At 41.3% G+C, this 14,883-nt stretch overlaps 1 protein-coding gene across 1 annotated transcript in view; it reads right to left on the minus strand.

The window, feature by feature from the left end:
* The window catches only part of PREP (prolyl endopeptidase), a 114,948-nt gene that overhangs the window by 58,628 nt on the left and 41,437 nt on the right, over positions 1–14,883 (minus strand). Inside the window, exons 7-8 of the mRNA XM_072965692.1 lie at positions 12,141–12,246; positions 2,466–2,657 (exon numbers count right to left, since the gene is read on the minus strand). Coding sequence (XP_072821793.1) covers positions 2,466–2,657; positions 12,141–12,246 — 298 coding nt within the window. The remainder of the gene's footprint in view (positions 1–2,465; positions 2,658–12,140; positions 12,247–14,883) is intronic.

Raw genomic sequence — 14,883 nt, forward strand, 5'->3', positions numbered from 1 at the left:
TGGTGGGGGCAGGACAAGGCGCTCCTGACACTGCTTGTTTTTATAACCCAGGAAACCGGGCATTCATGTGTACAACATTGCCAGTTACCAACAAGACCCTGGCCAGAGGGAGCACTGTGGGTCACCGGGCCTCGACCTCGCCGGGCTGCGTAGATTACCACGGCAAACTTCTCTCAAGTGAGGCCACTGAGAACTCTTACTTCTGAAAGTAATCTGCTTGTTTGTCAACACAGTTTTTTTTTTTTTTAAAGAGCCTCAATCAAGGCCTATAGTTCATATGGCCTTAACGTTTTAAAGAAAGTATGGGGAAAAAAAACTGAAGTAAATTATTTCTGTCAAAAAATAATCAATCTGCGTTAGCTACGAGTACATCAGAATTACAGAACAGACAGAGTGAACAAGAAAAGGACAGGATGATTTGCGGACTGTCGTTAATAAAAGATCTGACTATACAGCCGTACTTTATGACTCATCTCTGGTTTTTATTCTCAGTAGAGTTCTGTGCTAGTGATATACAGCAAATTCAACTGTGCTTCTCTTTGAACTGATGGGTTCTGGTGACTATCGAAGATTTCCCCTTTCCAGTCTCAAGAACCTACAACCTTTCAGAAGGAGGGTTATAAACATCTATCACCCACCCTAACCAAAATCCCCAAGCATCAATTTGCATTTCATTAGGTCTACAAGTGAGAGAGGATGTCACCCTAGCACATAGGTGGAACTGCGTCTGAGGAGCTTTACAAGGCAGCAAACTCACATGCCTCGGGAAGTATCTGCATCTCTGATGGTTCTCGGCATGAGAACTACCTTTCCCACCTGACTTGCACCTGAAAACCACCCAGGGCACTCTCCATGAATACCTCTGCCACCAAGTCTCCTCTGGACCCACCAAGGCACGAGGTCACCTCATGTGGCACTTAAGAAGTACTCACTCGGTGTTGGGGGGACATTCTGTCTCAGTCTGGACAGAAGCCATCAAGCTGCCAAAGTCACCGTGGTTTCCTTGGGTGAAGATGTTAATGGCAAAGGCCAAAAACCTGCTCCATGACCGGTGGGTCCCTCATCCAAATACACGAGGGTCAGAGAGTGAACGGAAAGTTCTGAGGAGATGGCCCCTGTGGTGCTCTAAGTCCCCTCCCCACCGGGGAGAAGCCCTGCCTGTGACAGAGCACTGGGTGGGCAGCTGTGTCAGGGTGCGGGTGTGGGTTCTGCAGGAAAGAGCACAGGCAGACAAGGCTGTGTTGGGTCCTGGGGACAGAACTGCCCCAGGCGCTGGAGACCTCTGTACAAGAGCAGCTGGAGGGGGGCAGCCAGATGCCCCGGAGCTGAGGGGAAGCCCAGGCAAACACCAGGACAGTGCTTTCCCCAGGGCCAAAGGAGCCGCCCAAATGAGTGCTGCAGGCAGGGGTGCCCCAAGGAAGCATCCCTGAGATTGTGCCGTAACCATCTGCCCACCTTCCGCTTGACCCACTGGTCAAGGCGAGGCCTAAATGTCTGTGGGCAGAGCACGCCGCCTTGAGCCAGGGGCACAGGGTTCCTTACTTTTCCAGGATATGCACCTGGGTCTGTCTGACTCCAACATCTGTGCTGAAAGTCACACAGGTAAGGGCTGTTTTATCCGAGACGGGGCCACCCAGCAGATCTCACAAGGAGTTAGTTATTCTCCTAATTTTATACCTCATACCTTCCCATTTTGGGATGGCCCTAGATTTTACCCCCATTCAACCCATCGGCAGAAGTTCACCCCCACAAGTCAACTCTCCACTGGCTTGAAGGTACTAGACTCTCCTTTTGCATCAAAAACTGTAGCAAAATTAGTGAGTCTTACTCTAAATCAAATCCAGTTTTCAGGCAATAAATAATTTATAAAGCAGCATATCATTTTTGGGAAATTACAGAGAAAATGAGTAAAAGGGAACTTTAAGGCGCTCGGAAGCACAAAGGATAGAGGAGTGAGGTTCTCAAGAGGTTAATGGGGCGCAGCGCACACAGCAGTAAGTGCGATGGGTTTCAATTACATCTGACAACAGTCTGTTCTCTTTCTGACAAGAGGACCATGAACCCACCTGAATATCTACAATGGGTACAATGCAAACCACCAAAGGTGATTCCGAAGCAAAAAGCTAAGGATTCTGAAATCCAAATGGTTAAAAAAAATTAAACGTTAGTGATTATTATCAGACAATAACCAGAGACAACTGATAATAAAAAAAAAAAAAGAAAAAGAAAAAGACTACTTCTGAAAGTCAGGATTCACACCTCCACGTTTTTTATGAAGACCCTTCCCAGCATTGCACTAACTACAGAGATGTCACACGGTGAAGACTCATTTGCTATCAGACATCTCACGATTAGCAGATGAAGGTTCTTTACCTCGTAACCGGTCACCAGAGGATGACAGATATGCCAGCTTCCCTCCCATACCACAGACAAGGGCACAATTTCCACACAGCGTGTACTCTTACCTAAGACGTCTTTCTCATGCTCAGGAACAAGCACCTTCCACTTGGACTCCTCAGGATCCGTGAAGTCAATGTTGATGAGGCGGTAGTTGGGAGAATGGCGGTTCGTCTTGAACGTGAACACCGTGCCCTCGTTGGTCACGTAGTCGTACTCTCCTTCGAAGTTGTCGATCAGTTTTACCCACTTGAGGATTCCTGGTGAGAGACCAGGGTTTAAAATGGTGTGGCTTGTGTGTAGCGAGGGGATGGCTCTTTTCTGCCCACAGAACACAAAGCAGACACGATATTTGTAAGAGCCAAGGCATGAGAAAGGAGGAGGACAAGTGTGGGTGAATTTTCAGGTTTCCAAAGAACGCAAAGCAAGTTTTTCCTGAAAAAACCTGGCAACGAAGGAGAGTGAAGAATTCTCTCAGTCCGCCCGTTCACAGAACCTGGTACGTCCTCTTCTACCTGAGCGGGTCTCAAACCTGAGCACGTCTTTCTGCCTCAGCTGCCATCACTGCCTTCCAGGTCTCCACCATCTCCCCCCCGGCCCACGGCAGTGGGGATGACCTCACCCCCTCCTCTCAGGTGACTTTTGGAAACGCCTGCAGACATTGTGGTTGTTACAACTTGGAAAGTCGGGAGGAGGCCTACTACCAGCACCTAGCGGGCAGAGGCCAGAGGTGCAGCTTTAACGCACAGGACAGCCCCTTCCACGAAGAATCAGGAGCCTGAACGCCAACAATGCGCGGCTGAGAAACCCTGGTCTGCAGCACCGTCCTGCCTGGTCTTCCCACTGCCGCTCTCGACCTTCCTGGCAGCAGCCACCACAACGGCTTAATACCCTACATCAGCCCATGTTGGTTCCTTTCCTAGACATTTCCCCATTGCTCTTTGAATAAAATCCAGATGCTCTCCCACGGTCTCCATGGTCCTGCCCACTTAGCCAACCTCAGATGTTTCAACTCTTGCCTTGCTCCCCATCCTCTGGTATCACTGGCCTTTGTTAGGGTCCATAAGACATGTTTCAGGGCCCTGTCGCAGGCCAGTTCCTCTGCCTGGCCCACTCCCAAATGGCAGAACACAGTTTTTTTCTACAGCAAATACTGCATGATCTGCAGTTGGTTAAATCCATAGACGCAGAGAGACCGTGTACCCAGGGGGCCGACTACAAGCTACACACAGATTTTCGACTGTGTTGAGGGTCGCTCTAACCCCCGCGTTGTTCAAGGGTCAACTGTACTTATTTGCTTATTTATAATTTGTCATTTTTATCACTATTTGATACTCAGCACCCAAATCGAGTGGCAGGTACTTCAAAGGCGCAAAATAAAATTGGTGTTGAATGCAAGGAGGACACTTTCTAGTCCTTTCATCCTAAGAACCAGTCTGGAGATGGTCATCACTAAAAGAAATCTTAAATGTGTTCACCATCATCATCATTTTAAATGGCTCCTAAGTGCCACTTTTAATGTTTAAAAAAACCAACTGGGAAGACATCTGGTTCATAATGTATGAGACATAAATATTCAGAGGAAATCTCAAAAATTTTATAAACAAAAGAGCTGTATGACTTTTCAGTTACTCAAAGACAATGCCAGATCTCAGCTACTCTCCAATTAACCTCCTACTTCCAATTTCACTGTGAAATTGCTACACTAATTTGGATAGTTCATTTATATTCCTGGTGACTTTACAGTCATTATCTCATTCATCTCTACAGCATAATATTTTTATATAATTTGTTGTTGAACTAAATTAATCAGGGAAAATATAATCCCACGGTGGAGAGTTTCTCAGCTGGACATAACTGGATTAAACCCCTACCTCCACCACCATCTAGTTGTGTGGCCTTGGGCAATCTCTCTCTCCCTTGCTAAAAAGCCTCACTTTCTCAAAATGCAGGTGAGGAAGAGTAAGCAAATGCAAAAACTATTCTAAAGTGACTACTAATACCTACCCACAACAAAAACTCAACAAATATTATTTTAAAATAAACTATTGGAATTAAAACTAGTAAGACAGGCAGTTAAAAAAAAAATCTATAGCTTTCCTACATGCTAGCAATACCAGTCAGAAAACATGGGGGGGGTAACCTCATTTACATTAGAAGCAAAATGAATGAAATACTTAGGAATGTACTTAACACGAAACGTGGGCTCTCTATGAGGAAAGTTCTAAAGTTTTTCTAAGGAATCTTAACCGCGACAACAAACAAAACCTGAATAACCAGCAACATGTACATACGTGTTTGCTAACAGAATGAGGAGGGACTTCTGGGCTATGATGCTCTGATAAGCCCCCTCCCCTCTGAAGGCAACGACCATCCTGATTCGACGGTAACCACTTCCTTATTCTTCTGTTCTTTTTTGCCTTAACATGCATCCACAGGCACTGCAGTCTAATTCTGCTTCATTTTTGAACTTCTAATGTTACTATTTTAATAGTAAAATCACTAATTTTATCACTAGTACTTATTTGACTTCAAAATTCATGTGCTGCTTCTTACTTTTATACTGTCTATTGATGTTCCACTTTTTGGGTTGTTGGCAATCTCGCTCTGACACACAAACTGATTTTCTAACAACTCCTTGCCTCTCACAGAAGCCCTCCTCCCCTGTTGGTCTGACTTTTAACACTCAGATGACTTTGCTAAACTTCAGACAACTCATTTGTTTCAAGCTTCTTGAATGTTTGTCTCCCTCATTCCTCTCCACCCCTACCAGGCATGAACATGAAGTCAAAATGGTCCCGGCTCCCTAGAAACAAGAGGTCACCTGCCTTGCACTGCCGAGATGGCTGCATGAACAATTTAAGTGTCTGATAAACCCTGAGCCTCCTTTTGTAGTTCTAGGTTAGCATGTAGTGTAGACTGATTTCTTATGCAAGAGAAAGCCAGTTTTCTCTAATGACATGAAAGAATTTAAATGAAGACATGACAGGTGCTGAAAATTTCATCAATCTAAAATGATTAAACTTTCAGCAAAAAAGGAAAAAGCCAACATACAGGTTAGTGAAAGTCTAGATGAGGCACAGGATGAGCTGCTGTTTCCTTACAAAGGTCAGTGTATCAGCATGACTCATCTTTCCCCCCCAAACCCTTCATACATGCTGTAACATGTGCAAAGACCACTTCAGGCCCATGTGAAGGATGGTACCACTCAAGCAGAAAGGTGTTAAGTTAACAACCACAAAGATTTTAGACATTTATAGTTCTTTCACCTAACAATTGCTTTCCAAGGATGCTATTTAAAAACCTCTGATATAATTGTAAACTTATTTAGAATCGAGCCAAACAGTCAGTGTCTCTTCTGCTGCTGATTATTCTATAAAATAGAGATTCAAGTATCTGACCTTCTACAGAAAAATGAAAGAACCAAAAAGAAAAGGCAACAAACAAGAGAAAGACAAAAGAGAGGAGTGAGAGGGAGTTTAGAGTTTTCAAACTCCAGCAAGGCCACAGCACTGCTGATAAGCCCTGAGGCTGCGCACTGGCGGTCCAGTGGCTGCTGCCCAGCCAGCGGGGAGCACGCCTGGGCAGGGACGGGCTGTCATCACCGCTGTCACCCAACTGACATGAAGCAGGGGCATCGATACACGTCTGCTCCATAACTACATATAACACTTACACTATCCTACATTTTAGACTGAACCTTAACATACATTTCTTGATAATGTAAAGACAACAGAAGCAACCAAATTTAACAGAATTTAGCAGTCTCTTCCACTCTCCCAATAAGAATATTTAGAAATATAATATACTAAGATAAATATGTATAAAAATACATTAAAAATTATTATTTACACTTTTAGGGTATACATTAAGTTTTCATGTAAAATTGTAAAAGTCCACCTATTTGAGAAAAAAAGGACAACTCTGAGGCCTGATGCTCAACTGTCATGTAGAAAATGTGAAAATTACTCTAAATTTAGTCTATGTTAAGCAACTTTATGTAGTCATAATAGTATTTTCAACAAACTCAGGAAACAAAGAATATATACATATTTTGAAAGAAACCATAGTCTTGATTTAGAAAAGCACAAAAAATATAACTAAAAATCCAGACAAATCATTTTCTTGCAAGGTTCAGGATGATTAATTTCAACTAATCTGCGGGCATGAATCACATTAAGAGTCACAGGAGTCAAGACTCAGCTGTCTTTTCCACTGCAGAACTAATAAAATGTCATGCCTGCCTGGCGTCCTAAGTGATACCTTGGTACCTCTTCACTTCGTTACACAAAGAACAGAAAAAAGAGAAGCAGAAATGTTCTGCTCATACAATACACAGGACTGGAGAAACACGGTCTGTACTTTTCCACTATCCTTGGGGTTTAATAAAGGACAAAAATTTAACTGAAAAAAGTTAGGAGGCCAGAAGGGTAAAGATTCAAAACACTCATAAGTAAATTAAGTTACAGATGGAGGACGGTTCTCCAGCAGGGCCACCTGGGCACAGGATCCCTAAAGGGGCAAGTGAAGTCACTTGAGACAAGTCGGTGCCCAACTACTCTTGAGTCTGTGCTACAGAACTGGTATTCTGACCCTTAACACGTTAACACATTGATTGCCTGCTGTGGGTCGGGTGTGTTTCCGGTGGGGCCCCAATTCACACTTCACACACAGTGTGACATATATGTGCTTATAACTAATCTGTCTGTTTTTCCAGTATAATTGGAATTGTTCTAGAAAACAATTTCTTATTTTCAATTTTCAGCCTCTTCACCATTTTATTTCTTCTTGGAATGTTATTATTCTGCATGGAATAAATTCTGCATAACTGGATGAGGAAAGCATTACCCATATCTGGGTGACGGAGCCCCAGAGGAAACACTACTGTCACCCAGATTTGGGTGACATGGTGATCGACGTGTTAAAATGGTAAAGAAGCCTTTAGTCAAGATTTCTGCAATTAAGGAGAGAGAGCAGGCTGAACCTGAATACGAACAGACAGCTGGAAACTTATAGCCAATGTGCAGAATGAGGGGGTCGGAGGATCGAAAATTACTAAGTGAAGACATGAGAGTAGGGGGTTCTTGTTAAACTGACCTAACTGGATTCTTGGTGAGGGCTGGTCCAGGTTATCAGGTATCACCTGTGTGACAGGACCAGTGCTGGCTCTACTCAGCGCAGGTGAAGGGAGTCAGGGAAGTGACCTGTCCAGGAAGGTGAGGGCAGGGGCAGCTACAGCATCAGCCGCAGCTCCTGTGGAAAGGCCCACGGTTTGCAAGGAATGTGCTCGTGTTAGACGTCAGTAAAAGTACTGCAGGTGTAAATGGTGGAGATGAGGTTCTCCAGAGAGAGGCAAAGGGAAACCAGAGAGAGCTCCTGCTCGGGGGCCTGCACGGAGGAAGGAGGCTGGTCAGCAAGTCAGCAAACGGAAAATCAAATACATGGGACAAATGTAGTCACAAAGGAATCCAGTTTCAGAGAGAACTCTTAAACTCTCAAGAGTCTTAAGATTTTTTTCCACCCTGGATTTATATGTAGTTTTGTTTTCCCTGTCTTTTTCTATATTAAATAACCATTGGCCACTTTCTTGTGCTTCTCATTTCAAATGCATGTAGAAAAAAGGCTTTCCTGGGAGACAAAGATGACAAAAATGGTAAAAAAAAAAAAAAAAAAAAAAAAAAAAAAAAAAAGCTTCCTGAGTGAAATTAGTAGTTCTCCAGACAGGGAATTTTGTGGTGCCCCAATAAATAAATAATTAACTTATAGGAAAATATTGACAAATCTCCCTGCCTTGAAGGTAAAAATGATCAAAATTTTAACAGAAAGGTTATCAATTTCAGCAATATAACATTAACAGTTTTGTAACACTGCATTTAGTCTTCAGTCACCAGCTTTTCAGGTTTAACTCACCTAATATTTCAGTTAACTAATACATACAGCATTTAAGTTATATACTAATTATTCTCCCCTTCAGTTTTTAAAAAGAGTAACAAAAATGGGGAGCAGTAAGGAAACAGCAAGAAAAAGATCTTGGGTGGCAGTCAGGGTCACCAACTGGACACGTGTACCTTAGATTTTTTCAATTGTCAACCTGCAAAACTAGAATCGTGTCCCATGAGAGGCACAGCTCTTCATGTTTTCTCCTCTTTCCTGACTGTGAACTGGGTTTTACAGAAAACATGTCAATATCAAGATCTATGTTTAGAGCAGCTCTGATATTAAAGATAAAAACTTCCTTCAATCTATTTTAACCTGCTACCTCAAACCATTGTGTGGTGGTTCTGAATATTCTCCTTTCAGTCAAATAACAAAGGGAAAAAGAATGCATACCTGAGAACTCCCCCTATGCCAGGAACCCTGCTAAGCCCTTTGCTGTGAGTTTCGTCATTCCTCATGAAGCAGGTGTCACTGCCTCGTTTGCAGTTGTGGAAATAGTAAGAGAGAAAGGATAACTTTCCCAGGGTTACCAGTTATTTAGTGATAGAGCTCAGATTAAAATTCAAATCTGATTTAAAAGTCTTAAGGTTACTGTCTCAATATAGCCAACTGTAATTTAATAAGAACTATTTAAAAAATTTTAATGATCACTATCTCAATCTGCTATGTCTCTCCAATTACACACTAAATGTACTTAGTATCGTCAACAGTTAAACTCACACACAATACTTGTTTTTTAATCAGTCATAATCACATCATTAACTTATAATGGTCTAGCAATCAATTAAAAAACAAAAAAACCCCTAAGATCTCTCTAAGCTTGACCTACACAATTAACTTTTGAACCCCAGGGTGGAAACTGATACCCAGGTCATCTTCTTAATACTGGTCAATCACAGCAACTGCTGAGAGCTTTTAGAATCCCAGGACTGCCATTCAAAAGAACTCTTCTAAGGTTTATGTTAGCCACAAATTTAATGTTAGTAAAGCAGTAATTAAAAAAAGATGGCAGGCCCAGTGTTACACCCAGAATTTAGCAGCTTTCTCTGGAAAACACGCTCCAAACTGATCCCAATCCATTCGTATGGAACTCAACAGCTTAAAATCCACCAATCTTAGTCACTTAACATTCTGCTTTCTCATCTACAGGAGATTATGTACCCTTCTAGGTGACTCAATGAATTCCACACAGGGTCAGTTTAGTAATCTCATTAAAAAATGACATTAGGTTAGTATTCTAAAACTCGTTTGCTCTATCCCTTCCCATGTGGTTTTCCAGGAGCTCTCTGTGATGGTCTTTTTGACAGGTCCACTTGTCTAGGTTGATGTCCTGAGTTAATTAATCAAACAGTAACAAGGTGTTAACTGTGAAGGTAGTTTAAAGATATGATTAAAGACCATAATTAGTTGGCTTTAAATAAAAAAACACTGTTCTAGGACAAGCTGGGTGGGGCTGACTCAATCAGTTGAAAAGCCTTCCAGCAGAGCGAGGTTTCCCTGAATAAGAAACTCCACTTGTGGACAGCAGCTTCGGCCTGTGCCTGACAGTTCCAGCCTGCCCTTCCAGACAGCCTGCCCTACTGACTCCAGACTCACCCAGCCAGCCCCACAATCATGGAAGCCAATTCCTGGCAATATATTTCCTACTACACATCTTCTACTGGTTCTACTTCTCTGGTTAAACCCTAACAGACACATTCACAAGCCATCAATATTCCACAAACATAAAATACCCAGAAGTAACTTTAGTAAGAAATACATGGTTCCTACATAACTCAGACATAGTCCCAAATAAATGTATAAGTTTACACACAGTCCTTAGTCAAACATACAGCTGGATTTTTGTTCAAATCGTGACAGAAAAATCTTAAAGTCCCCCTGGAAGAATAAAAAAAAGAGAGAACAATTTGGAAAAATAATGATTGCTAACATTTACCAAGTGCTTACTCGGTGCTAGGCTCTTCACCTAAGCTGCACAAAAACCATCTAGGAAGCAAAGACAATGGTCCTGTAAGTCAAGGAAAGACCAAGTTAGAAAGGCAGGCCAGGACCTGACTTACTTTGTAAAAAACATCTTCTAATCTGAATGCATCACAGCTCCGCAGGATTCCTTACATTCCCTTCTTTCTTCCTTATGTTCATTCATGGCTGCAATGTCCAGAATTTTGTTTGAGGGCTGAGTGCACCTCTGCACTGCCTTCCTTCTGAAGTCCCAATCCCTCATCCCTAATTCCTCACCAATGCTGAAAAAGTCGGGGAGGGGGAGGTAGTGGAGAAAAAAAAGACAAGGACCAAGAGCTCAGGAAGAAAACAGGGGGTCCCTGCAGTGCTGCTGGCACCTGTGAGGTCTCATTCCAAGTACTACTGTCTATTATTAAGTGGACACAGCACTTCCCGTACATGAACACGTGCATAAAATGTCCTTCTCTGCATCTGCAGTACGTTAAGCAATGTGTGTACCTTTTAATAACAAGCCTGCCTAACAATTTATAAAGCTTTTTTTGGAGGAATAACTAGAAAGAGACAGTGGTACTCTCTGGAGGAAGGACACTGTGACTGGAACTCTTAATGGACTGGAGAAAGACCGAGTCCCTTCCACCACCCAGACTCACACAGGAACGCCGCGCAGGGTAACAGCGATCACGGCTGTCGGGCTCTTTCAGGTTCGACTTTCAAAGCTCAGTTCTATGCAGACCTACACCTGTAACTCAGGTGGGTAACTCCTGGGTGGTGGTTTAGTCCTGTCAGAGAATGTGGAAACTGACGTGACTGGCGCAATTTTTTTTTTCAGATCAAAATGGTTGTATCTCTTTTTTTTCCCTGCCCCCCTAAACAGGAAAAAAAAAAAACCAACTGTAGCTTTAGTCAATGGATATATATATATAACGTTAGAATAAAGGTTGGTGGCTTCACCCTGCTGTATGTGCGAACGGTGTCCTGTAACAGCCAAGAATGTTAGGATGTGACTCTTGCTCAGAGAAGTTTAAAAATGATGCAGTGCCCAATCAGTAACAAAAAAGTATATATTTTCTGATCATACATAATACAGATTAGATACTAACAGCAAGGTAATCTAATCGATAATCAGAAGCACACTCAGGACTGTGTATTTTGAAAATGTGCATCAACTATCTCTAAAATACATTTATTTTACATTAACCAGAACATGGTGTAATCAGTTTAGTGTCCTTCTCTGGGTGCGAGCCTATCTCTGATAGAGCTTTTGGGTCTGGGGATTTTCAGCACAGTCAGGCAGCTGAAGAGCTTCAATGCTTGATGATGGTGCTGGTATGACATAAATGTTGGAAGAAAACAACATTTAAAATGAGCCATCTCCAGAACATGTAACTGGCTGGTCCTATGTTTACTATCTTTATACATAAGGTTTTAGGAAGCAAAACCAGGCTGATGCCGCACATGTGGTTCAGTACTGAGGAGCTGTCTTATTAACCAGGTGTGTCCAATCTCTTTCCTGGGACAGCTTACGCCACTACATCTAGACAGTCATGCTTTCCAGACCAAGGGCCAGCTTCTCCTGAACGCTCCGCATCTGCAACACAGGCAAGATACTTTCACACTCATAAGCATGCAAAAAATATGGCTAACCCCAAGCTACAGAGAAAATGTAATTTCATTCCATTTTTTTTTCATTTCTATGGAGTAACATCAAGAAAAGAAAATCCCATGAACTGAGATGATGTGGTTAAGCGGAAGAAGGTTTCCTGGGAAATGAATTAGAAGACCAACATAACTGCTTTCTAATGGAGCTTCCTGGAATAATTATCCGTGTTTGGAAGATAGCTTACCAGCGATGCCGTTGGATTCCTGCTGGAGGTCACAGTACCAGAGTCGGTTTACTGGGTCACATCCCTCCCTTACTGACAGCAAGACATAGCGACCATCATCGGATAACTGTGGAGGAACCAGAAACAGCACGAGGGCTGAGCAGAATATACTTTTTGTGAGAACACTGTTAAATATTCAGTAAAAAATAAAGATTCGCCACAAAGGTAGTATCTTAACCTGAAACTTATGATTGGATAAGAAAGTGACCAGCAAAATAGATAAACACTAATTTTAACTTACTTCACTGTTAATCACAGTTTATTTTAACGAGACCGTGGAATATTTAAGTTGAAAATATCAGTGTATACGACTGAATGTCATGACTCAATGTGATTTTTAAAGTCTATTCTTATAGTCAATAATATGGTAATAAATTTGTAAGGTTACTGGACTTGTCATAGTGATCATTTTGTAAAGTACTTGATTGCTGGATCACTATGTAGTATGCCTGAAACCAACATAATGTTGTATGTCAACTATACTTAAATTTTTAAAAAGTTTAAAAGAAAAAAGCTTATTCTTTAACTGAGAAATACATGCAATCTGTCACTCTGGAAAAAATATCCCTAAGTTTGAAGGTCTATCATACGTTACACATTTTAAAAGCTGTTCTAAATGAGGAAGAATTAGCAAAATGGGTGTGGATTCACAACAGTTCATTAGTGGTTCACACTGGTCACATTAGCAAGTTTCTAATGAACAACTCTTTAAGTGCGTCTTTAGTCCCCTCTACCGCAAGGCAGCACAGATAAAAGGCCTATGTTTCATGGGTTTCTTTTATAATATTAAACAGGAGAATATTAGGTAGCAAAAAGAACCTCAGCAAAAAACTATAATTCAACAATATATTATGGTCTTGAGTTGTCAAAACTGATACAAGTGGTATCAGATTATATATCCTTTTGCAACTATTTTTTCATTCAATATAAATTTGAAAATTAATCCATGTTGATATATATAGTTATATACACACATGCATATATATGTAAATATATATATACACACACATACATATACTTGCTTCATCTGTTTTAACTGTTGTACAATATGCTAATCTAGGAATATATCACAACGAACTGATCCATTTTTCCTCTCAATAAGCATTTTGGTTACTTCCATTTTCTTCCACTGTATTTTAGCTCCTATTACAAGCAACACTTTAGAAAAATTCCTCAACATGTTTGTTTGTGTTCTCATTTATGTGTTTCCTGTGGTACATAAGTTAAACTGCCCAGTGATACAATATGTACATACTCAACTTTCCTAGAAGTTGCCAATTTATTTTCCTAAGTGGTTGTACCAACTTGACACTCATATAGCAGTGTATGACAGTTTCTATTTTTCTGCATCCTACTCTGATGGTGAATTTTATGTGTCAACTTGACTAGGCCACAGTACCCAGATATTTGGTCAAACGTTATTCCAGATGTTTCTGTGGAGGTATTTTTTTGGACGAGGTTTACATTTAAATTGGTGGACTCTGAATAAGGCTGATTACCTTCCACAATGCAGGTAAGCCTCAACCAATCAGTTGAAGGCCTTCATACAAAAAGCCTGACCTCCCCCAGCCAGAAGGAACTCTGCAAGCAGATGGCCTCTGGACTCAAACTGAAACTCTTCCCTGGGTTTCCAGCCTGCCAGTCTACCCTGTAGATTTCAGACTTATCAAGCCTCCACAATCACGTCATCCGATTTCTTAAAATCAGTTTCTCTCTCTATATGTATACTATATACACATGTATATCCTATTGGTCCTGTTTCCCTGGAGAACCCTGACTAATGCACTAAACAACAACTGCTATCCTTTCATTTATTCATTTAGTAAATATTTGCTAAGCAGCTATTATGTGCAAGACATTTTCCTAAAGCTAAATCAGAGAATAAATCATGGGGGGAAAATGACATTCTAGTGCAGTAGACATGCACATAGATACAGAGTAACATAGAATATTATAAGATGGTAAATGCCGTACAGAACACGAACAGGTCTGGGTAAGGGAGGCAGGCTGTGTGGGGAGGGACTGTATTTGAAACATGGCAGTCATGGTACAGGCTTCATAAGGTGTCTTTCCACCGTATTCTGACTTGCACTGTTTCAGATGAGAAGGCATTCCTCCCTTTGTGTAATGCGTATTTTCTTATCTGGCTCTACTTTTAAGGTTTTCTTATTATCACTGGTTTTCTGTGAATTGATTACAGTGGGCTTTGCTGCGGTCCTGCTTCAGATTGGCTGAGCTCCTTGAAACTGTGAGTTTGTTCACTCATAACATTTTTGGCCATTTTTTCCCTTATGTAATTTCTGTGTCCCTACATCCCTACCCTAGGACTTCAAATACATAATGTTAGATCACTTGGTACTGTTCTAAAGTTCAGTGAGACTGTGTTCATTTTTGTTTCAGTTTTTTCTCTTTGTGGTTTAGTTTCAATCATGCTGTCTTCAAATTCACTGATATTTTCCTCTATAGTAACTGAACTGCTTTTAAACTCACGCAGAGACCTTTTGGATTCAGATAGTTTTTTCTTTTTCTTTTAACTTTTTTTTTATTGAGTTATAGTCATTTTACAATGTTGTGTCAAATTCCAGTGTAGAGCACAATTTTTCAGTTACACATGAACATACATATATTCATTGTTCACCTCCAGAAGAATATTTGGTTGTTTTCATATTTTCTATGTCTTTGTTCTTTTACATTACGTTTTCTA

The sequence above is a fragment of the Vicugna pacos genome, chromosome 8 (assembly GCF_048564905.1).
Source record: "Vicugna pacos chromosome 8, VicPac4, whole genome shotgun sequence".
NCBI classification, from domain to species: Eukaryota; Metazoa; Chordata; class Mammalia; order Artiodactyla; family Camelidae; genus Vicugna; species Vicugna pacos.